General features: G+C 37.7%; 1 protein-coding gene and 1 long non-coding RNA gene across 22 annotated transcripts in view; both read left to right on the top strand.

Annotated features, from left to right (window-relative positions):
- nrxn1a (neurexin 1a) overlaps positions 1 to 24,832 on the top strand; it is a 173,878-nt gene that overhangs the window by 85,182 nt on the left and 63,864 nt on the right. For 16 of the 21 annotated variants that reach the window (XM_026276949.1, XM_026276946.1, XM_026276941.1 and 13 more), the window contains 4 exons: positions 10,541 to 10,744; positions 14,696 to 14,722; positions 22,429 to 22,551; positions 24,390 to 24,771. In XM_026276949.1, coding sequence (XP_026132734.1) covers positions 10,541 to 10,744; positions 14,696 to 14,722; positions 22,429 to 22,551; positions 24,390 to 24,771 — 736 coding nt within the window. The remainder of the gene's footprint in view (positions 1 to 10,540; positions 10,745 to 14,695; positions 14,723 to 22,428; positions 22,552 to 24,389; positions 24,772 to 24,832) is intronic. The other 5 variants (XM_026276954.1, XM_026276953.1, XM_026276952.1 and 2 more) reach the window with 1 other exon arrangement.
- Positions 14,731 to 15,248, top strand: LOC113111831 (uncharacterized). Its single transcript, XR_003293366.1, has 2 exons — positions 14,731 to 14,927; positions 15,042 to 15,248. It is a non-coding gene; the product is annotated as an uncharacterized LOC113111831 (long non-coding RNA).

Raw genomic sequence — 24,832 nt, 5'->3', positions numbered from 1 at the left:
CCCCAAATCTCAAAATTTACCTGTAAAAAAAACGATGTTTTTGCAAGTGTCTCACCCATATAGACTTTAAAAAAAAAGTCTCAAGTGTGGAGCGTTAGATAAACATTACACGATTTGTTTCGTCACCTCACTTGAGTGAAAAAAGTCGCTAATCGACTACATGATTCAATAATTAATTTATTAGAATTGCTATTATAGTTTTTTTTAAACCTTTGCTTTAAATTGCGTTGTTGCCTATATCGGCGCTTTTGGCTGAAAAATAAGTAAATCGTAACGCAGTAAACCCCTTTTACATTCAGCATCAGAGGAGCATAGTAAATATAATGATTAGCATCTTGGTCTGCTCTAGGAGATAACATCGTCATCGAACCTGGTCTGTCTAACACCGAAAGACGTTAACGTTAGTACCAAATACTTCTTGCACTGCAACAATCGCTAATCGAAAAACATAAGCTATTTAAAATAGGTGGTTTTTTCGTTGGAAAACAGCAGCTTGCTATTCTTGGTCCTCCTTGAGAAGCATCGCGACGCAATCATGAGTTATTTACTAAACTGAAAGATTATAATTTGAATTTGTGAGTGACAGACAAGTAGAAGGGTGGGGGCACACTGGGGGGCCAATCAGTTTTCAGGAGGGGCCAGTGCCCCCATGGCCCCTCCCCTGGCTACGCCACTGCAGAGCGTATACTACAATTGCGCCCCTATAGGCAAAAGGTCGTTTTCATATTAATGTTTTGTACTCTTTTATTTGCCCTATGGTTTGCGTTTCGTGTAGCTTAGTTAGTAGATTATTGCGTTATACCTTGATATGTAATCATGCTATCGTGGGTTCGATCCCAGGAATGGACGTGCACGAAAAAGTATGCTCAATAAATCATAATTTAGCATGATTTCTGTGAGGGTTAGGTTTAGGGGTGGGGTTAGGTGTGGTCATTCGAACGAATAAGCCACCTACAGTAGTAATATATGTAGGAAATACTGTGAGATCGGTGTAAAACGCCCACAAATTGCATTTAAATAAATGTGCGTTTTGATTGGTAATGACGTTACACGTCAATTCATGATGACAGACGCAACGCGATACTGTCATTATTTTTAACTTTAAAACGTAAATATAGGTTGTAATAAGGTGCTTGCACAAACGACCTATATGGTCGTTTTTTGTTGGAGGACAGGCTCCAGAATCTGCACTCTGGTGTGATGAGCGCTCACACTCACTGATCTACATATAAATGAACCGTGCTCTTGTCCACCTCTTCCAACCGAGCCAAGGACTGCTAAACGGAGCGATCACACTAGTCAAACGAACCAGGCTTTGGGGGTTAAGATTGCCTAGTGTGAGCACACCCTAATTATTCTCCCGCATCGTGCACACATGAGTCTCTACCCACCCATCAAGTGTTGTCCCGCGCCGCACTGTGCTGTGATGGGTCCCGTGATCATGCGTTATAATGCTATGATAAAGGCTCTGGACTCTGAGCATAACTTGTTTTTCTATAACAAACCATAAATATTTTCTATAAAAATGTTAATGTCGTTTCAGTGACAAATAACTTGTTTTATATTTAATTTAATTAAAATAATGTTATAAGTTTATATTTACAATAAATATTTTAACTGCTACTATGTAAAAGGAATACTTCTGTGAAATAGCACCTTATTTGTTTAAAGTGTTTGCAAACCAAATGTTATTAAACTTTGGTTCATATAGCAGTAGTTTTAAGTGAAAAAAGTGCACAATACACTACCTTTGATTGCATTATTAGTTTTGTGCATAACAATCTGATAGATTTGATATTTATAATATTATATATATTCAGTATACTGGACAAAATTGCAGGATGATAGAAAGAAAAATATATCTGAAAATAAAAACCATGTACACAGGGTGAGTTAGGGTGAGCAAAAAAAAAAAACAAAAACACAAAAAACCTTCTTGGAGCATGTCATTACGTTCACAGTTGTCCCTGCCCAGCTGTGAGAGGTGAAATAAACATAAATCCATAACCGTCCAGCTGCTCTCAGAGCTTGATTTACTTGAACAAAGCATCAAAAGAAAACAAATGCCCCAGAAGAACAACTGCCCTAATTTCCTGTAATTTCTCCAAGGGTCCTAATGGGCTCTTACAGTGACTAAACTTAGCACATAACCTCTGCTCATCCCTCAGTACCTGATAGTTCTGCAAACAGAGTTTTACCCTACAGCGTTCATTTGGATGTGCTACAAGCGGGTTCAAACAGCCGAGTCGTAATAGACTTCACTTTTATTTCCCACAGCCACACCTGCTTGATTGCACGCTTGGCAGGTCGTTCATGTGGATTCCCAAGTCAGTATATGTTTCATTGCCCCGGCCGCTGCGCGCTTTTAGACTTCATGAGGTGTCGTGTTGCGTGCAGAAAAATTGTAACATGCATTTACGGTGAAGGTTCCATTGGCATGCGAGAACTCACCACGAGCAAACTTGAATAATGTATGATGCCTCAGAGCCAACTCATCCTGTTTATCATGATTGTTGAACATACATTTCCCTAATCCCTGTGGCAGCCATAGCTCCTGTGCGCTGCAGTATTCTAGCAGGGAGGGCCTTCAGCTCCATCATGTGACTGCTAACTCTCCGGATGTCACCTAGTGAGCTAAACTCAAAGAACTTCACAATTTGGGGAGAGTGTATTCAGATGTAGGCAGATTAGGCCATTTGCATGTTTGTGCATGAGAGGTGGAGAGCTTGGCCTTGAAGTGATTAACAAATGCACTCTGAAACGTTGAGCATCCATGCAGGTGATGCAAGTTTGAGTCTTGCTTGTCTCATTTCCTGAAACTGTTCTCCCTTGCTGTCAGCATTTCCAGTTCTATTATCCCTATCAATTAATTGGCAAAAAGGCCAAAAAAAAAATTAAATAATAAGCTTATTTTGGGGGCTGTCAAGTTTACAAACTATTGTGGAGCCTGCTATATATGTCCAGAAAACTGTGTAAAACACTTACTGTTTTAAAATGGTATTGAACAATGTAAAAATTATTTGGGGAAAGAAAAGTATGTGAAAATATTATGTGATAATATTGTATGTATATATGTATAAACTAGAACTAAAACATAAACTTCACAAAAACTATATAGACATATTTAAAAAATAAAAAACACAAAAATATTAAATCTAATTCAAAATAGTAATTAAATAATCATTTTTAAAACCCTAATAGCATATCAATTATACTAAAATAACATTGGTATATGATTAATTTTGATAAGGCTATTTATTTATTAGATTAAATTAGAGTTTTACCAGGCCAGTTTTATTAATTAATTAATTTATGTGCTAAATGTGCTACATGTGAGATTGTGTGGGAGCTAGATGGAAAGCGAGACAGAAACGGATGAGATATATACATCCCTGCGTAACTGAGTGTCTCCATTTGCATGTGTTGGGCTGATCCTGCATATCAGAGGAGCTGGAGCCACAGAGCACTAAATGGAAGTAACAGCAGATGGAGGGGCAGATGGAGAGAGTGACCAGCCATGTACACTCCTTTCTACCTGCGGTCCTCCAGTTCCGTCTCTCTCATTACAGACCAGGAGAGCGGCAGTTTGAGGAGCATTCGTGACTGCTCAGTGCTTGTTGTGACAAGATTGGCCTCTAATTGAGAGATCTGTGTCATTCAAAAAAATAAAATTAAATCTTCATGGGTTTTTCTACAGCTATGGGCACTATAAAACTAAGATTTTACCATTTTTGTTATATTAAGCTTACATTAAAACCATTCATTTATCATTTAGTTATGTGACTTTTTAAAAGTCTTATGTATATATTTTACACTGTACCCAGATCCAGACTTTAAAAAAAAATTGAATAAACAAAACAATATATATATATATATATATATATATATATATATATAGAGAGAGAGAGAGAGAGAGAGAGAGAGAGAGAGAGAGGGTAAACATATTAAATTAGTTATGTATATATGAAGAGTTTATTTGCAAAAACAGATGTTACCTGTTGTTATCCAAATGGTAATTTAAGGTAGCATTAAAAGCATTATTATCTGCTTTTTTGGCTTTGTTTTAAATTTCCTATATTACACTCTGCCCAGGTCCAGATCTTCAGCCTAAAATATGTGATTCTAATGTTTATTGTGTGTAAATTGTTTACATCATTATTCTTACACAATTTTTGACTTTCCAGTTGTGACTAGCATCATTTTCATAAAAAGAAATGCCATTTATGTAAAATATGAAAAATAAAATATAAAAATGGTAAATAGATCCATTGTGAACAAAATTTTTATGGTGTATATTTATATTTTGATTATATGTTTTGTGGATTTATAGTATGGTGTAAAATTAAACAAGTCTAAAAATGTTTACTATTTACTTTCTATTATAATGTTGTTAAACACACTAAATGATTTGATATGTTGTTAAAAAGTGGCATTATGATGGAAATATTCAGGACGTTTCAGAAAATGGACAACATTTCCATTACACAGCTGTCCTGCACTGTTGGGAATTGTTAGAAGATTAAACTACCCGAAGAGAATTATTTGAAGTGCACAGGTTCCAGAAGTGCCTATAGCTGAAGAAACATCCTTTTCTTGCTGAGCTCTGTTGCTCACTCCCTCAATTCTGTCGTTTCCCGTCCTCCCTCTGTTCCATCTCCATGCTGTTTTCCTAGCATGTTTCTTCATTTGAAACCTCGGCAGACCTCTGCAAGGCACAGAGAGCGTCGCTTCCATCTTGTCCAGATTGGATGTGATGTGTGGGCTGTCGAGCGGTGCAGATGCCATACTGCTGCGCTCCCCCGCTGTGTGACAGCATAGTGCTGTTTGAGGAGGCAATGAGGGTCTTTCTGAACCACTGGCCATACCTCTCTTTTCATTATCCTCTCCCCTGGTGTGAGACTACTGCTCTGGAGATGAGAGGGGGGCTCGTTTGTCAAGCTGTCATTGTTTTGAGGCTGCCTCTTCTCTGGAGCAGGTCTCGGTGGGGAGGGCTAAAGATTGGGGTTTAGGGTTAAAGGCCACAGTGGGAGCTCCAGCTCCGAGTAGGTGGGCACCTACTTTGTGGTGCATCCTACAGATTGTTAAAGTCGACATGACTTGTGATTCCTCACTGTTAAGATCTAACTTCTGTAATGTTGGGTGGGACTTGATTTTATCATTTGATAACTGATTGGATAGTGAAAAGTTAAATACCTGAAAAAGCCAAAGACAGATGCAAGTTGGAAATTTGATTGTGGAACTTGGAGATTATGTAATGTTGCAGCTTCTTTACCATTTACTTTTATTCTATTAATGTGAACTGACATAGCATTGTTGTGCTTATGATTTTAGCAAGTCTGTAATTATCAGTAATTAAAACCATACTCAAACAAAACCTTAACATCTGTTTGACTATTGGCTTTTTTTTTTTTTTTAATGTAAGATTACAGGGGTTTTTTTTAACCTTTTGAATAACATGCAGTAAATGTTGCCCAATAAGACCAGGAACATTTAAAAAAATATATATAGATGTAATGTTTTAAAAATACATCTGTACAAATCAGTGCAAGTAAAACTATTCTTACAAATTAACTAATGCTTCCTACTAATATAAATGTAAGAAGTCTACATTTACAAGAAAAATAAATAATACTAATACAATTACTATGATTAGAAAAGTGAATTTTGTCTATTCATGCAATACATTTTACTGCTTAGCTATTAACACAGTTTGTGCTTTCTGCAAGGTTTATCTTTTAAAATGGCAGGTAATTTATAGCATAACCTACATGGATACATCCTGAGATTTGCACATCCTATGGAGAACAACACTGGGCAAGATATAGAATAGAAGTAGTAGAAATGCATGTTGGAGAAAATGGGTGAGAAGCTATGAGAAAAAAAAGCTAACATTATGCATTCAGAAACTGATTGAAGTTACAATGACAAACTGCTGTAAGGTGGAGCTTGTTGGGTAAATCAATTTTTTGCAAGAGTTGAGACACAATACTCAAGCAACATGACTACGGTACCTTTTCTAATGGCTATATTGTGTCTCACACACTCTCTTTTACTAAGAAGGTGAGTGTACATCACTGCGCTGATTAGTATGCATGTCGTACTTGTGTTCCTGTCTTCATCTTGTTTTCCACCGTCTCACTCTCTCTATTGTGATCTCAGGCTTGACAATGGTGTAACAGAAACAGGGGATGCTGAGACGAGACAAGCACCAAAATTACAGGAAGAGTGTGTGTGTGTGTGTGTGAAGAAGAGGGCAGCCTAATTGGTGATAGCCTGCAGCCTCGTCATCTCCAGAGCTCCCTCACAAGCGAGTGATGTCTCTGTACTGGTTCCATGCCAGATGTTGTCCTCTGGCTGTGAGGCCAGTCTTTGCACAGAAGCAGATGTGTCCGGCCTCCATTATCGTGTCAAATTATCTAGGCATATACACAGTACCAAGCACCTCATTGGACCTATTCGTTTTTTTTTCTGTCTCTTTTACTTTATATTTTAAACACAACTCAGCACTTTTGTGTTTCTCTTCACCTTTCCCAACAAAACTGTTCTAGCAATCTGCAAACTTCTCTCCCTTTTTTCTGCCCCGAGAACAAAACAAAGATAGAAAGCTGGCTTGAATTGACCCATTTTGGGTTGATATCAGTAATAGGTAGGGCTGCATGATTAATTGTATGCGACTGTCATGCTTGTCCTTTTAGTAAAGCTAGTTCTGTGATTAGTCCTAAATATCCATCACCTGCTTTCAAATGGAGCGACACTTAATATACAGAGCCGTAGTTCGCCGAATAACCGAATGTGATTCATCTGCGATTATGAATGCGATATTACATAGCTTGTCAGCAAGCTACGGCTCTGTGTAGTAAGTGCAGCTCCATTTGAAAGCAGGTGATGGATATTTAGTACTAATCAAAGAACCAGCTTTACTAAAGAGACACACATGACAATCGCAAGAGATTAATCATGCAGCTGTAGTAATAAGTAACCTGAAGGTTCTGGGTTAGGAATGTGGGGGACGCGAAAGAGATCATGCAGCAAGACACTTGAGTTAAAACGTGAATGGTTCTGTGTGCAACAAATTCCATGACTGCAGTGCTTAAGACAGGAATGTGTGAAAAATAGGAGAAAACTAATCAGAGTGTAGGCGAGGGACAACTTCTGGAGTGTGGTCCTTTAAAACTGGAGCTGTGAATGTGGTGAGTGTGAACTGGAAACAGAATGGGGCCGAAGATGATCGAGTCGGTGTTTGCGTCGCTCATGACGGAATATGTGTAGAAAATACAAGAAAACGAATCGAAGCGTACTGACTGCAATGTGTTCTTTTAAAACTGGAGGGTTTTGTCCGAGTATGTTCTCACAATATTGATTGGCGACTGATGAGTGGTAAAACTGTGAACTAGTCAAAATAGTGCTGACGTGGATCAAAACGGTAAAATCGAAGACAGAAAATCCTGTCAGTTCGCTGTAACAGTTTAATCTTGATTTTCAGTGTTTATCACTGTGTGTTTATTGGCATGATGGTTTGGCTCCATCAGTGGGTGAAAAACATGAACAAATTGAACAAAATCTTAAACTTTTAAAAATAATTGTGTGTAACTGTATAACAGTGTTAATTTCATTGACAAATAATTTCCGTCATAATTGCCATCAACGATATTTTTTTCACCGATGACAACAAGACGATAACGAACTAAAACTCTTTTTGAAAGACAAAAGCTATGACGTAACTTGTGTGTATATATGAATCGGCGGGACATAAGCTAACACACTTTTCTGCACGTTGCATAAAACGTAAACATTTTTTTGAGAAGAGCAGACATATGGGAGAGAACTCAGTTTGGTCCGGGTTTCTGAGCGCAGACCCTGAAGCATACACAGAGAGCATGTCTCAAAACGCGCATGTCACATGAATGGAGAATTACACACAAAATGATGTTGAATTGTCCGTTTTGAGGAGTATTCACATAAACACAGTTGATTATGTCTTAAGTGAACATAAGCAGTACTGATTATGTCTGCTTGAAAGAATAAAGTATATGGTATCCAAGTTACTATAAAGAATGCATTATTAGCCTATATAACCATTAGTATTTCAAGAAGACCATGTTCTTTTTCTTTATGATAAGTGATTTTATTTAATTTTAGCATTAAGGCATGTTGTGTTTCACAGCAGTTAAATCAGTGTATATCATAATAAAACCATAATATCAAATCTAGGGCTACAGTATATCATGAGTTTTGAAATTTTAGAGAAATGCTTAATAAATGATCTGTAACTAAACCCATTAGGTTTAAGCCCACTAAACTTACTGTAGATTTAGTCAACTAAAATCTTATGATCTAGACTAAAACTAAAAGCAGTTTAGATGACTAAAATATGACTATAACTAAATGGCATTTAGTCAAAAAACTATGACTAAAACTAAATAAAAATTTGCTGTACATTGCTGTATAAGCTGTATAAGTATGGAGTTGCTTAGCTTTTTTTGAACTGGTGTAATAAATTTTAATCTTTTATCAGGCTATCTTTCGTCTGTGTTGTTACTGTTTTCATATTGTGTGTGATTTTAATTTTAAAACCCATTTTTGGTACATTTAAACCAGCAGTAGGCCTAATAGTAAATTTCAAACAATATTTGAAATAAATAAAACAGTCCACCATGTTTTTTCATATATTATCTGATATATAATATATGTATTATACATGTATGACCTGCTGTATAAACAATTGTTTCAGAACAATTTGTTGTAGCCACTTACCCTGTAACTACATGGAACAAGGGGGTAACACAACACCACTTTAATTTACAGCCCACAAAAGTTGTATTTACCTTGTAACTACATGGAACAAGGGAGGAACAAGTGTATGTTTGCACAGTAATTACAGAGAAAATTTGTTGTAATTGTTCAATGGCCAAATTAAACCCTCTTAAACTTTTTGTTGTTGTCTATAAAAACACCACAGTATACATCCATTGAAATACAAATGTTGTATTATGTATTTTTTCTGCAAACAGCTGGAGAGCAGTAAGCTTGTTTTAAGCTGCATTGAACCTTGATGGTACAGTATATCATGCAAAGTTATTTGGTGATAGTGGTGTTGAGAAGTTGCTGGTGTGTAGTTGCTGAGATCGGTGAATACGCTTACATAAGGCAAGTAGACTAAAATTAGAATATGTATCTATTAGTTTCAAAATACTCACAGTATAAATAATTTGAAATTTTACAGGTTGTTACCCCTTTATTCCACAAATGTAGTATATTATTTCCCTACCTACACGGAGGTACTGAATTGTATGTGTATTTAGAGCTGTACGTGTATTCAGAGCCAGTGAGCAACAGACTTTCATAAAAATAAAAAAACTGTGTTAATGCGCAATAAATTAATTCTTGGTGTTAATCAATTAATGCATTAACGCGATGATAATGCGTTAACCAGACCTAATTATATTATATTATATTATATTATATTATATTATATTATATTATATTATATTATATTATATTATATTATATTATATTATATTATATTATATTATATTATATTATATTATATTACTACATTACAGTACATTATATCAAGATGATGCAATCATCTAACAAATAATATCTAATAAAATTCATAGCAATCAATTCAAATATATTTATATTTTTGGGAATGTCTTTACTGGACAATTAAATGGTTTTAATTTGCTGAGGATTTTTGTTTATTCACTATTTCACTCTTTTAAAAATATTTTTGATAGAAATCAAAGTTTAGTATTAGAGATTTTATCAAAGATAAGATTTAAAAATCTTGAATTATTATTAGTTGGTCTTATATTGTTATGGCTTTAATTTTTATCACTTGTATTATATGTTGATTTACTTATTTTATTTACATTTTTTGCCATGAAAAACAACAGTTAAGCAAGCAAGCAAAATAATGGGGTGGTAAAGTTATGTGGATATAGTATTTATTTTATTTATTTTTTATTCTGGCCCAGAATCAGCTTTTATGAAGTGGACGTGCAGATCAGGCAGAGGCACATGTGTGTCTCCTCCTCTCTTTCTGGACTTTATATCTTTGATTGAGCAGCTGGTGAGATTATGCCAGTCGCTCTGAGACCTCCACTATCTCCCATTGCAAATGAGATGTCTTGAGATCCGGCCCACTAAATTGAATTGCTCGATAAAATAATTGTGATACGAATAAACAGATTAAAGCAATGGACGGCAGTAAACGGTGCTTCAAAAGCCCCTCAGCAGGAAAACATTACATGGTGTCTTCATAAATACTGCTTTTCAATAAAAAGAACAAATAAAACCTTGTGTATAATGAATCTTTTTTTATGGCATTTATCTTCTGGTTAGACTGAGCAGCTCTGTGCTAATGGTGTGAAATGCTGTGGAGAATTTCAGTGTCTGGCTGTAAAACATTTTAGTAACCAGTCATTCATCTGTCGCAATCAACACTAGGGTTTATGATCAGCCACAGAGCTGCTGTCAATGCCCAGCACCTTCTTTATTTAGGGTTTCCTAAAATCTCTCTCTTCCTCTCTCTCAGATGCCACCATCCTCAGTTATGACGGCAGTAAGTTCATGAAGATCCAGTTGCCAGTAGTGATGCACACAGAAGCAGAGGACGTGTCGCTGCGCTTCCGTTCCCAGCGTGCCTATGGTGTTCTCATGGCAACCACATCCCGGAACTCAGCAGACACTCTGAGACTGGAGCTGGACGGAGGGCGTGTCCGACTCACTGTCAATCTAGGTACATCAGCCAATTGGAGCACTCCTCACCTTAATAGTTAACACCACACATAGATATCGAACGTACATGTCAAACAACAAAGCATGGAATAATTTGTTTTCAATTTGCAGGCACATGAGTACATTATATCTTCATCTATAGTATATGTTAATAAGTAACAAGATTTATTTTATGCAAACATTTCCCTTTTATTATTCAGGTTGTACCCACAATTTAGTTGGCTATGAGAACATATCATTGACTTCTAGCTATTGTTTTTTATATATATATATATATATATATATACAGCTAATTATACTGCACTGTAGACTAATTATTATATTATTTATATTATAATACCGTTCAAAAGCTTGTAAAGTCAGTAAGACCTCAACAGTTAATAATTGTATTAATGAAGAATGATTAAATAAGATAAAAATGACTGTAAAAACAAACTATTTCTATTCATAATAAATCAATTCTAATAAATCTGAATGCATTCTAGTAAATGCTGTTCTTTTGAACTTTCTAGTCACCAAAGAATCCTGAAAATAAATTGTATCATGATTTGCTTGAAAACATTAAGCAGCTCATCGGTTTTTAACATCATAATACAAAATGTTGAACAGGAAAGCTTTCTTAAGGATCATGTGACACTGAAGCTGCTGCTGAAAATTCAGCTTTGCATTGCAGGAATAAATTACATTTACAAGTTGTAAATTGTAATGTATCTTATGTTATTCATGTTTTTATTGAATTTCTATCAAATAAATGCAGCCTTGTTGAACATAAGAAACTTCTTTCTAAAGCATATATTACCAAACTCAAACTTTTGAACGGTATATTATATTATATTATATTTTTACAAATGAGAACATTCCTGGGTGTACCTAAACTAAGGTTTTGTCCAGTTAGCTCATTTTTGGGGATACGTTTGTCCCTAAAATATAGCTAAGTATGTACACACACACACAGACATTAAACATTTTCAAATCCTTGTGTGTTGAAGAGAAGGATGTAGAACCTTCAACGGCCAGAGTCTGCGGCCAAGCGCTTACTCCCAGATGAGCACGCTGTAGACGTTCCCTACCAGAGAGTGCACAGTCCCTGCCTTGTACTGATACACAATATTCCTACACCTGCATACTACAGACTCCCCACTAGAGCGTTACATGTGTCAGGAGTACTGACAAGCCATTGTTCCTCCCAATACGTTTCATTTACATCTCCCCACAAGCCACTAAGCTTTCCTCCCTCGTTGGCACAGCTTAATATTATACAGTCTTGCTCTACTCATAAAGCACCACCTCTGCTATTCACGAGTTCAAGCTAGTTCACAGTAAGTAAATTTGAACATCAGTCTTTAACTGTCCTCCCACATCATGTCAGGTATTTCTCTTTCAAAATGAGCTAAAAAAAAAAAAAGCCTCTGCTAAAATGTGCAGAACCAAACATTCTCTCGCTAAAATGAATGTCAGCCATTCCCATTTGGCAGTGTGACATACACTGTGCCATTTAACATGTCCGCTTGCATATAGCATGTCTAAAACCTTCCAGTAGTCCCAGCTGGCTCAAACCTGCACTCCTCTGCATACACAAACAGACATGCACCCACACAAACACCAATCATTCCTTCTGTTCTGGAGGGTACTGCACTCCCTGTTAGGGTGGACACACGTTGCTCTCTGGCTGTTTGCGGCCACGATTTTCACTGTGGTTGACGACACGCGACGGGCTGCAGCCTCATGGGAATACGATAGAGCTGGATTTGTGTAATGCTATGAATTCCTCTCGGCCCTCCACTCCATCATAGCACACGCTGAAGCATGGGACAGCCCAGGCTGTGCACGAGAAAATATCGATTCTCCATTCTACAAGTACACTTTGCAAAAGATAGTAATGGAAAAGGGAGGCCTCCTACCAGCATTCAAGCAAGGTTTTATATTATACAGTACCAGGCAGAACAAAAGCAGTTCAGCAAGGAGTCTCAGCGGTACTGTTCTTTTTGTGTTTTAAAGACAGTTCACCTTGAGTTTTTTTTTCTTTTTCTTTTTTTTCGTTTTTCGTTTTCGTTTTTTAGTGTTAAGTCAAATTCCAATGGGAACACTGGGTTTGGAAAAGCTGTTAACATCTTGAATGTTAAGTGATATCAGGGTTCAAGGACAGTAAGTATGAAAGAGTTTTGGGCCATTTGACAGGCCATTGATTTTGTACATTGATTTTTATGCCTTGAAAACCTAACCGTTTGGTTTTATTTGATATACTCAACAATGTTGTTACAAATTCTGCAGATTTTTCACTAAGATATTTATATCTAGATGAAAATATGGATGCACCGAATGTTCAGCAACCAAAATTATTCTGAACAATGTTATTCATCAGTTGCTCAGTAAAATTTTTAGGAATTTTTGCAAGGCACTTGACATTGCAAACAAACGTCTTCCCAAATTAGTAATGAGAATCATTTATAAATCTGCTGTTGTCAACAAAAACAAGCACTGAGACCTTCCTGTGGGTTTCTGCCAAAATAAAAGCTGAGAAAAAGCAAGAACTCCATCAGCAGTAATAAAGGTGATTATTGTAATTTTACTATTGTTCAATAGAATAAAATAAAAAGACAATAATAATGATAATAATAATTACCACAGCTCCATTAATACATTTATTATAGCATTCACACATAGTGTTCAAACTGGATTCTGTAATAAAATTTAAATTAAAAAAAAAAAAAAAAAAAAAAACCTGTTCGGGATTTAGCCCAGCATTTCATTTCAATCGGCTTCGGACAATAATTTTCATTTTGGTGCATCCCTAAAAGAAAGTCTACAGTAACAATGATTATGATTTAGTTATGCGTACAATTTGTTTTCTAGCAAATTGAATTTAGCATTTCAATTGAAAATAAAAATTGATTTCTAGCATTTCATGTTTAGCACATAAAATATATTTCTAGCAAACATTTAAGATGCTGGCAAGGCAAGTAAAAACAGCTTAAAGGAAAATCCTTATTGTTGAACGCTGAAGAGAATTTATTTCAAAGCAGTATTAGTAGAATTAATAATGATTGTGTCAGTGTACTGTCTTTAGGGAAATTACCAACAGATTAGTCCTTTTTTTTTTTTTTTTTTTTTTTTTTTTTTATGTGCTCACAAATTGGCTTTCCTTGAAGCTTCACTATGAGAGCCTACTATAAAATGTGTTATTCCTATGTTTATTCATGCACGTGGGGTTCTTCTCACATGCGAGCAGGTAAAGAGAGCATCACGTCAAGGGCTGTGAGTTTTTGGAGTGTTTTTATCTACAGGTGCATTCTGAATTCAGCTCTTCTCCCAGGAGGCTAAGGCTTACCGTGGACACGCTCTGGTGCTCTGCTGCGACATGTCCATAAACAAAAGTTTTTCCTCTCCCCGTTATCTGGCGGCCCTTTTCCCATTTCCAGTTTCGTCAAATACGAGTCATTCTTTAATTCCTCTGTTTTTGCTCATTAAAAGGGAAATGGTTTTAAAAAATGTGAATATGAGAGCATCAGCAGCGCCCCTGGCGAGGACAGACTGTTTCTCTGGCAAGATTCTCTCTCTTTTCTGCTTCCTGAGCCGCTTTCTGAGCTAACCCAGAGAGCAAATTAATCAATTACCTCTGAATATTCAGTAGTCTTGAGACTAGTATGGAACTGGGTATAATCACATTTCAATACATGCCAAATTTCCCTAATTCTAAATATATTATGGCACAGTGAAGGCATGAATATTCATTAGCGCAGACAGCGAGTCCGTATCCACTCCACCTGGGGTTCATTATCAGCACACAGGAGGTAGAAAAGAAAGAGTGCGTATCTGGTCAGTGAAACAGCGCCTCGCCACTCCACCTAGTTTGCGTGTCTGTCCCCAGTTTGTGGGCGATGTGTTGTAATGGATGTCTGCAGTCGTAACCTTGAAGGCTGAATTTACATCTTGTCTGTTCTTCCCCATCTAGACTGTATCAGGATAAACTGTACTACCAGTAAGTGACTTATCCCCTCTCTTCCTCTTCTCTCTGCCTCTATGATACTGAACCAAAGCGCCTTCCTCTGTGTGTACTGTTCATTTGTATGTATGTGTGTGTGCGTGTATGCTTTCAGAAGTGTAAGACTTTGCGGTTACAAGGCCTCTGTTTTGTGGCCAGCAGAGCTTTGAGTGGTGTTTCCAAAGTGCGAGCGAGATGTCAGGTGCGGCTAGTTTTTGCCTGTGGGCTGCAGGAGCCTTCGGGCTCCCTGGCAGCCATTTTCTAGGAATGTGAGAAATGGAGCTGACTGGAATGAGATTAAGTTTCTCACCCACAGATCACACTCCAGCTCACGCCGTTTCCAATAACCCTCCAAAAGATCATTTCCTCCGAGAGCCTCTCCTCAAATCCTTCCTCAGCCCCGAGCTTGACAGCCAATGACTGCTTCTTGTTTTCCTTCCGTCGCCTTTTTGTTGCTTCCTGATCACTGCAGAAGGAGCGACCATCAGGAAGTGTTTGATTTTCGGCCGGAAGAGGAAAATTTGACTTTTTCTTGAGAATTGTGCAACCGTTTACTCACCGTTGTGTTGTTCCATATGTATATGAATTATTTCTTCCTTGGAAAAAAAAATATAAATAAAATAGGCATTAGGATATTCACTTTGTCTTTTCCATACAGTGACACACAGCTGTTGCACTCCAAAATAAAAAAGGGGAAAAATCTTGATGAAAGTAGTCTACTATATATGGCATGTGCTACATTCCAACTCTTCTGAAGACATACACTACTATATTTAAATGTAAAGACAATCTTCCTCTCTCTCCAGTGTGCTGTTAATTGGAGAACAGCTAAGACTGGATTAACCAATCAAACTACTGTACTATAAAAGGTTTCATTGTGCACTGATTCAGTTTACTGACTTAATGATCTGGTCACTTTCTTTGGAGCTTAACAGATAGGATATTTTACAAGTACATTAATTGCTTATGTTAGTTATTTATGTCATATTGACATGCATATTCTAAACATTCACAATGTTTTCCACAAAAAAAATAAATAAATAGCAGCATACAGATGTGGAGCAATGTGAGGATGAGTTAATGATGACAGATTTCTACTCTTTTCTTGAACCCTCCTTTTTATAGTAAATAGACATGCTTTGTGTTAAGGAAGGTACTGGAAGAAGAAACAAAGAGATGTGATGAGACAGATAGGTGTTTTCCATCACTGCAGGCTTTGCCAATCTATTTTTTTCTCTCTTTTTTTTTTTTATTTGAGAGCTAAAGCCTTCCCTGGCATTGATTCTCCGAAAGCCCCAGGGTAATTAATAGCAGTCTCTAAAGGCTCTTTCAAAGGAGTCTTTGTTTGTTTTTGTGTTTGCTAGTTTCCGGTACGTATCTCTCTGAGTGACTCATCATAGAGTGTTGTGTCCCCAAACTGCCATTGCTCATTCACATTCAAAGAATGAACGTAATGATCAGCTCCTTCATCATCAAACTAATACGGTTCTGCACGGTTCCTCAAGTTGTACTGTTGCATAGTAACAACAGCAAATGTGTTAATTTACAGAAGTAAGCAATCCTGAGTTCCCTGTCCAATCATGTCAAGGATTTTTACCTTTTATCACATCATCTGATAAAGTGCTTTGTCCCTTGGTCTTACTAAGTATATTTTGCATGTGAGTCTATACAGGCTTTTGTGAGCATGTTATTGTTTTGTTATTTCATTGCGACCCTGATCTCAGTATATTGGCCAATTTGACAATAAGGCAGTCATCTGTGTTAACCTGAATGCCAAAGATAACAAAGCACCTGAGCTTCCTCGAGGGGCTTTGCCACATCTTTCGTCTACTCCCTCTGAATTATGGGAGCACAACACTCTCTCAGACACTCTCTCTAGTCTTATTAACAGGCCAGTGACAAATTAGGGGACACGTTATAAGGTTTTTGCGGCCAGAGACAAATTTTGAATATTGAAAAATATATTTATTTTCTATTTCTGTCATCGTAGGGTGAATCCAGCAGTCTTGAATCACTTAGAGTGACATGCTCATGCTCAAATAAGGATGTCAGACCGGACGCAGACTGCCCAGTCAATGATGTATATCGTAAAATCTGTTGATGTCACACAATCTGTCTTGGCTTTTCTCACTTGGCTCATGTCATGCAATCTGACAAGCTGCATTCGTAGCTACAAAGCATTTACAAGCACTCAGTTTCAGTTATTTGTTCGTTTGTGTGTGTGTGTGTGTCTTTTCCATCAGATCTGATCAATTTAATGCATCCTTGCTAAATAAATAAAGCATTCTTTTTTAATCTTACTGACCTCAAGCTTTTAAGCAGAAGTGTATACACATGAAACAGACTACAATTGGCCTCAGCAATCTGCTCTGAGACACAGAGGTGACTCACAGTATGTATTTAATCCTTCGGATATTTGATTATGCATTGTGTCATGTATGCTTAAACAGATAAAGACTGTAGCTCGATTATGCAATAACCAGCTCTAGCTCAATTATAGCTGTGAATGTAAATGTACTTACACAGAGATGTACTGCACATAGGAGAAATTCACACAGGATGATTTTTTGATCAAAAATAGCTGACATAATTGAACAGAAGGTGTTTTTATTGGCACATTAATGCCCATACACCAGAGATAATGTGCAAACTGAATACATTTAAGATGCATATGCCACCCCAGAATGATCTGATTGGTCTGTATTTTTAAAAAGCTTCATATCAAAAGTTTAATTATATTTTCCAAAAAACTCAATATGATGTCCTATGCGACCGGCCTCTTGGGCATTGACATGTCCCCTAACAGCAGATCTCATGAACAAACTCCAGTCTGATTATTTAATAACACCTTGCACTCGATCTACGCAGAAATGTGTTTACCGATGACAAGTGGAAGACATTTTGATCCATTCAGAACATCCTTTACCAGAATCAAGAGATTCATGTGAATTCAAAAGGACCTCATTTCAAGGAAACAACCTACTATAAATATGCAGAAGCGTTGCCATTTACTGAAGCGACCGTGTTCATAAATATGCAGTGGCGATGCTCCTGTTTCATTTGTGATCCAGATAGAACAGCAGGGTGAAAAGCAATGCTAGCCCTCCGAGCCTGAGCAAGACACACCACTATTTGGGTTCTTGTTTGTTTGTCTGATCTTTACATGCTGTGGCTGACTGTATTAAAAGGCTGTTTATTTATTCAGGTTCCACAGTCTCAGAGTGATGGAGCAGATGGTCACATTATGATGCCCCCTGCTCCATCACAGCCTCAGTACCCCAGTTTTCCACAGTGATGTTCAGATCTGGGCAGGATGGCTGACTTTGTTTGAACCACTGGGCATCGGACCCGAAACCTTTTATCCCACATGATTGGCTCTTTAAATTATTTGTTTCTTCCTAATGAAGATCCAATTTATCTCCAAAAGCTAGCCATCAGGAGTCCCATGGGGTCGAAGAGATACTCATACTGCACATCAGAGGCATCATTTGTGTACCAAATTTATGTTCTTTTAACTCGATGGGACTACATTCTGGTGATGCTAAATAAAGTTACCAGAACGTTCTCACCTGCATCTATTCCTTAGAAGGAAAAATTTGAAATGGGCCCAGGTTATCAAGCATTCACCTCCACGAAGCACAGAGTCTTGGTGATTGCATGGGTATTTTGGCATTGAAGAAGCAAAACAGCTCTAGCTTGACGATGTGCGGAACACAGTTGCCGGGAGCTGTCAGGATCCTCCACATCTCCCTCACAGTTGGGCATCTACCCACACAGTAAGGAGCCTTGGGAGATAATTATACACAACCACTGAACATATGAACACAGAGGAAGTCGGGAAAGGTGTGAATGGTCCCATGAAAACCACAGGAACCAATTCCACATCGATAGTGGAGAAGGAAGCTGGGATATTTCTAAAGAGTGGTTTGTCACCAGCCGGTACAGTTGGGTGCAGGGTCTTGTAAACAAATCAGAAATGGAAAAGTTTTGCACTGTAGTCCCCTGCTGAGAGTTCACCTTTCAACACAACATGTCTGACTCTGTGCTGTGTTGCTTGTTTACATTCTGTTATTTCAATTTACAAGTCACGCTTGAAGCAAATTGAGAAAGATGTTTTTCAGAACTATTATGAACCCTTGTGTCATTCATTTTGTTGTGTTTATTGCATTTTTTTCAACTGAGGAACTGAAAGAGAAAAACTGTTTCTGATGTGCACATGTATCAAACAGATATCAAACAGGCTAACAAAGGTTTGGGGTCAGTAAGATGTCTTTATTTTATTTAATTTGAAGAAATTAATACTTTTATTCAGCAAGGATGCATTGAATTATTCAAACATGACTGCAAAGTCATTTATGATGTTTTGAGTCATGAAGTAAATGCTGTTCTTTCATAATTTCTGTTCATCAAAGAATAGGCCCAATGAAAATAACGGTTCCCTCACAAATATTAAGAAGCAACTGTTTTCAACATTAATAACAAAAAACAAGTTTATCGAGCACCAGTTCAGTACATTGGAAAGATTTCTGAAGGATCATGTGATAGTGAAGGCTGGATTAATGGCTGCTGAAAATTCAGCTCTGCTATCCAAATAGAAAACAGTTGTTTTAAATTGTAATGATATTTCATAATATCACTTTTTATACTGTACTATTCATCAAATAAATGTAGATTTCCTCCAAAGTATTGCTAAATCTTTCTTTTCAACATCAGAAAAGGTGATTGCAGTCATTCTGTTTTTTCCTAACAAATGAGAATTTAGTTGGTTTTTAATTTAACCCAGTCTTTAAAATATATGTGCTTCAATGGTAATATCTTCGCTTGTTCTGTTCTTATTCCTTCTGTTATCCTTCCTAAAAATCATTTTTTCATTTCTTTCTGTTTTAGTCATACATTTTCCGCCCCACTCAGGAAGTGAGAGTCTTTTTCAGTTTGATAAATTTAGGCATCAGAAACAGGCCATGGATGGTGGCCGTTTTGTTTTTCTAGCACGTGTGGGCGTTCATAAATGACTAAATCAATCCAACCTTCAAAATATATGAGATTTTGTGGTGATATCTATCTTGTTACATCGTTTTCCATGCGAGCGTCATTGTGCTCAAGGACACGGCTTCTAATTGTCTGAATCTATGACAAATAGACAGAATCAGGGATTCCGAGCGAAAGGAGATGTTTTATTTAAGCTCCTGTGGAGAAACAGAAGCAGGGGCTTTACATGTTTGAACAGCCTGCTATCTCATCTCTCTCTTTTTGTATCCTCATTAATTATCTGTGTCAGCCATAGCTACTCCTGTCATTGGTGCGTGTGTGTGTGTTTATGAGCGTTGTTCCTCTTCTGACACGAAGAACAAGCCGTTGCCAATTAGGGACTCTGCCTCCCCCGGGGTGACAGTGTGTTCAACTAAGAGAGTGCTGTCACATCAGCTCATGGGTTGTTAATATGGTCTGAGTGTCAGCAGGATGAAAGATGCATATTTAGAAACTAGTGAGGTCACGATACGCTCATGGCTAAATCAGGCTATAGGTTGAGAGCGGCATTTTGGCTGGTTAGAGGTTTGCACATCCATATTTTCACCTTGGGTCTCTGAAATTTACAGTTGCACCATCGAAATGGTTCGGCTGTTCGGATTTTGATGACCTTTAAATTATTTTCTATAAAAACTGCTTCATAGGATAGAATGAAATGTGAGGCGTATTGGTTTAAGGTTGTAGTTTTATGCTGTGGTTATTTATTATGCCGTGATATGAAAGTGAATGTTTTGTTAATAAATAGAAAGACAGCCTGTTTCTTCAAGTGTGAATTGTAATGTCACCCAGCAGTACCTTTTTGTTTTAAACCATAACCATAACTTTTAATAAATTAAATTCCCTCACACACAGGCGGTTGCAGACAAGATCGTATAAGACACAGTCAATACCGGTGTCAGAAATGAATTTCATTTTAAAGGGGAGGGTGAATAAATGGCTCACATTTTTATTACATTCTTATATTTATTTATTTTTATTACATTTATTTATTTATGGCACACATTTTAAATGTCCGTGCTATTTGTCAATTTTGACAGGATTTTTGACCTGATCCCTGGTTAATTACTATACACGACACATAGTAAAAATAGAAAACTGTAACTGTAACTGTAAAGCCTTTAGCATTGCTGATTCGTCAGTCCCAGTAGAGCTGAGTTACTCTGTCCTCAATATGAAGCTCGTCCTGCCTCAAAATGGCTGCCTGTGCTTGTTTCACATGGGTATCGTTCTCTGCTGGATGAGCTAAATATGAATATATCTCATCTCTACTGGCCGAGACGAAACAAGTGTGTGTGTGTCTGTGTGCGCGCGTCTGGTCTGTTTTCTCCTGCTAGCCCTGTCCTGTCAAAGCGCTCTAGCCAGCCCCTGCCCGCCTCTGTCTTATTTAACTCTGCCCTCTCTCTCCACCCTGGGAGATGAGAATCAAAGTGACCGGACACACGCAACCATCTGCCCCAGTTCCATGGCAACAAGCTGCCCTCCCAGACAGAGAGAGAGGCTTTTTGTCTTTGCTGCTTGTGAGTTTATCTGAACATGTCTTTCTAATAAAGGCATAGCAGCCCTGGACCTTTAGCTGTCTCTCCAGCTGTCCAATCACACGCTGTCACCTTTTCACATACGTCCTTTTGCAGCGATGGTCAGAGGCCTATAAAAAGCACATGTCATGTCTTATGTATCGCCGGAGGCTTAACAGTACAGCCCCTTAGTGTTACCTCTCAGTGGTGGCTTTTTCTTTTCCTTAGATCGAAAAAGATTCCTTTAGGGGTCGCTGTTGCGCTGTCTGAAACCTTACCTGCTGCTGCTTTTCTTTCCTTCAGAGCAGGCTCATTGCCGGCCATTCTGGATTCATAGTAATTGAGAGCAGGGAGGGATAGAAAATCGATTGGGAGCCTGGCAGTTCTTTAATGGCAACTCTTTTTACCTGTTATCAAGTGAGATGGGCTGCAGGGGCCCCTGACAATGACACGCTGCCCTCTTAGCAGCAGTTTGACTGATTAGGAGAGACAACGACGTGTCAAAGAGAGGCAGAGCGGTTGAAATCACAAAGCCTGCAGGCTCCTCTTCGCACGCTCTGATCATCCAGTGGAAGCTCGATTGGAGCCTGGAGGTCCAGGGGTCCCGTCGAACTCGCCGCACGCGCACACGGGATAAGGGGAGGCTCTACAGGCGAGAAATTGCTTTCTCGAGTAGAGTTTACAGTCTGTAGATTTTAGGGATGTGCTTGCTAAACCACTCAGGAGTTGGAAGAACGTGAGACACATATGCAGCCGAACATCTCGACTGACATCACAGACGAACGCAGACGGGTTACCTCAAGAAGGGCCGTTAGAAAACAGTTGCATGGCTCCATCTGGTGGTGGAAGTGGGATCATTCTGTTCACTGAACTCGGTGTATACTAACAAATCCATTATTTAAGACAAGGCCAGATTCATAACAGGGCTGTTACAGAGATCATGAAATGGACCAGAGGATGCAGATAGATCTAAGTGTGTGTATGTGATGTGTGAGAGTATCATTTCCTCTGCTATTTATTCTTTTTCTCTACATGGATATCAGTCACCTCTACACCCCTTTTTTAGTTTATCCCGTTTCACAGCCCCTTTCTTCCTCTGTCTCTCTATCACTCTCTCTCTCTCTGCTCTTTGTGTTAACCGCTGTGTGGGACATGTTATAGGTAAAGGTCCAGAGACCATATTTGCGGGCCAGAACTTGAATGACAACGAATGGCACACAGTTCGTGTCGTCAGAAGAGGCAAAAGTCTGAAGCTAACGGTGGATGACCTGCAGCCCTCTGAAGGTACAGCACATTCTCAAGTATTTTACCATCTTAAGACTAACACACATGACAATTTGTAAGTTGTGAGCGTGTTGTGTCCTGTTATGAAGTGTAGAGCGCTTGAAGTGGGAAGTTTGAAGGATGAAGGTTATTGTCTCACCATATACAGTACGAATATATGTATATGATTAATGCTTTATTTTGAATTGCAAATCATACCAAAGATTCAGGTTCCCTGTGGCGAATAAAATTTACCTATTTAAATATGACCTATTAACTATTAATAGGATATCTATTAACATGTACACTGTCATTCAAAAGTTTTGGGTCGGTATAATTTGATGAAAAATACTGTAAAAACATTAATATTGTGAAATATTATTCTATTTTAAAATAACTTTTCTATTGAAATATATTTTAGAATGTAATTTATTCATATGATGGCTTCAGTTTCTTATTATTCTTATAACTGTCACTAAAAACAGTTGTACTGCTTAATACAACACCATTTAAGTATAAATAAAAAAATCCCCAAACTTGGAATAGTAGTGTAATCCTATAAATACAAATCATATAAAATAGGTACAAATTTCATTGAAGTTTCCATGCAATAAAAATAAAAACATAAATAAATAACCTTTGATTTTCAAATATGAAACCACAGGTATTTTATATTGTATATAAATTGTATTTTTATTTTTTTGCAAATGGGTGTATGAGAGAATTTTAAAGGGGTCATGAAATTGAGAATCAAAATGTTCTCGATATTTACACATAAATTACACATAAAAAACATACCGCACATTTCAAAACTAACTCTCCAGTTTGAAATATGAATTATTCTTTTGATCACTGAATTTGAAATCGGGACAATTGTGACATCACAATGACTAAACGATTAACTTCACTCTGTCCCTTTCGTGTTGTCTATATTTTGATTATTTTATATACAGCAAGCAATTAAAAAATCGCTCTCATTATATAACCACTGGAGCAGTCAATTAAAATGCACTGCATGACTGCTTTAAAATCCCATATAAGTTAAATCATCTGTAGTGATAAGATAAATCTCAGCGATGCACCACATGGTCATAATTATTTCCTTTAAGTAATTGCATGTACTCTTTGCTAACGGTCTTGAGGAAGGGCCTTCCCTGAAGAGATTCAGTGACTCACTTCCAATAGCCTCCCTCAATGCTCCTCAAGGGCAAAAACACCTTTTGCAATCTCTCCACTGAACGAAGCGTCATATGAAAAAGGTAGTGCTTTCCCAAAGTGCAGTACAATCATCTTTAGTTTCTTACTGGTGTGTGTTCAACACTTTGACTTGGTATTTCACTTAATGCTGAAGCATTCAGAGGCCAAACCACTGAGGGAATACATTATTCTCACATAACCTTACTGATTTTAGAGTGGAAGAACTTCCTCTTGGGAGGCTTTAAAAGGGTTATTTTTATTTTTTATATATATAAAATAAAATATACTTCCTCTCCCACTGGATCGCAGAAATATGAAGTTACATTTTTTTCCTTCAAATTCCCTAAAATACTTCTAAAATTCTTTCAGCTGTTGATGCTTCATGTTTTTCTAGTCTTCCATATATATATATATATATATATATATATATATATATATAAATAAAATTTAGCTGCAGTAAATTTGAGTCGGCCCATTTGGCAATGCAGCAGCCCTGTCCCAGATAGCACACTTTGTGTTCGTGTGCTCTGTGAATTCCGTAAGTCTGTACGGTATCCCATTTGTCTACTACATGATCGTCTGTATAGTATGCAGCATTGTCATCCTTTTGACACTGTCCCCTTCCCACATTAAAACGGTTTTCGATTATTCATTCTGGTAAGGTCAAATCACGGGAGACCACACACAGCTGGAGTTCCACAATGTGGAAACGGGAATCGTAACAGAGAAGCGTTATATGCCTGCCGTGCCCTCCAACTTCATTGGACACCTGCAGGGTTTGTCCTTCAATGGCATGTCCTACATTGACCTGTGCAAGAACGGTGACATTGACTACTGCGAATTGAACGCCATGATCGGCTACAGGAGCATCGTGGCAGACCCGGTGACCTTCAAGTCCCGCTCTAGCTATGTGACCTTGCCCACGCTTCAGGCCTACTACTCCATGCACCTGTTCTTCCAGTTTAAGACCACTTCACCAGATGGGCTCATCCTGTACAACCGAGGAGATGGCAATGACTTCATAGTAGTAGAGCTGGTTAAAGGGTGAGCTCTATTGATTTGAATGCATAGAACATGAACTGTAATGAGTCCTTCACTAATTGTT

This window comes from Carassius auratus, chromosome 12, assembly GCF_003368295.1.
Source record: "Carassius auratus strain Wakin chromosome 12, ASM336829v1, whole genome shotgun sequence".
Taxonomy (NCBI): domain Eukaryota; kingdom Metazoa; phylum Chordata; class Actinopteri; order Cypriniformes; family Cyprinidae; genus Carassius; species Carassius auratus.
The sequence above is the reverse complement of the archived record's forward strand: the minus strand, read 5'-3'. Positions and strand labels throughout refer to the sequence as shown.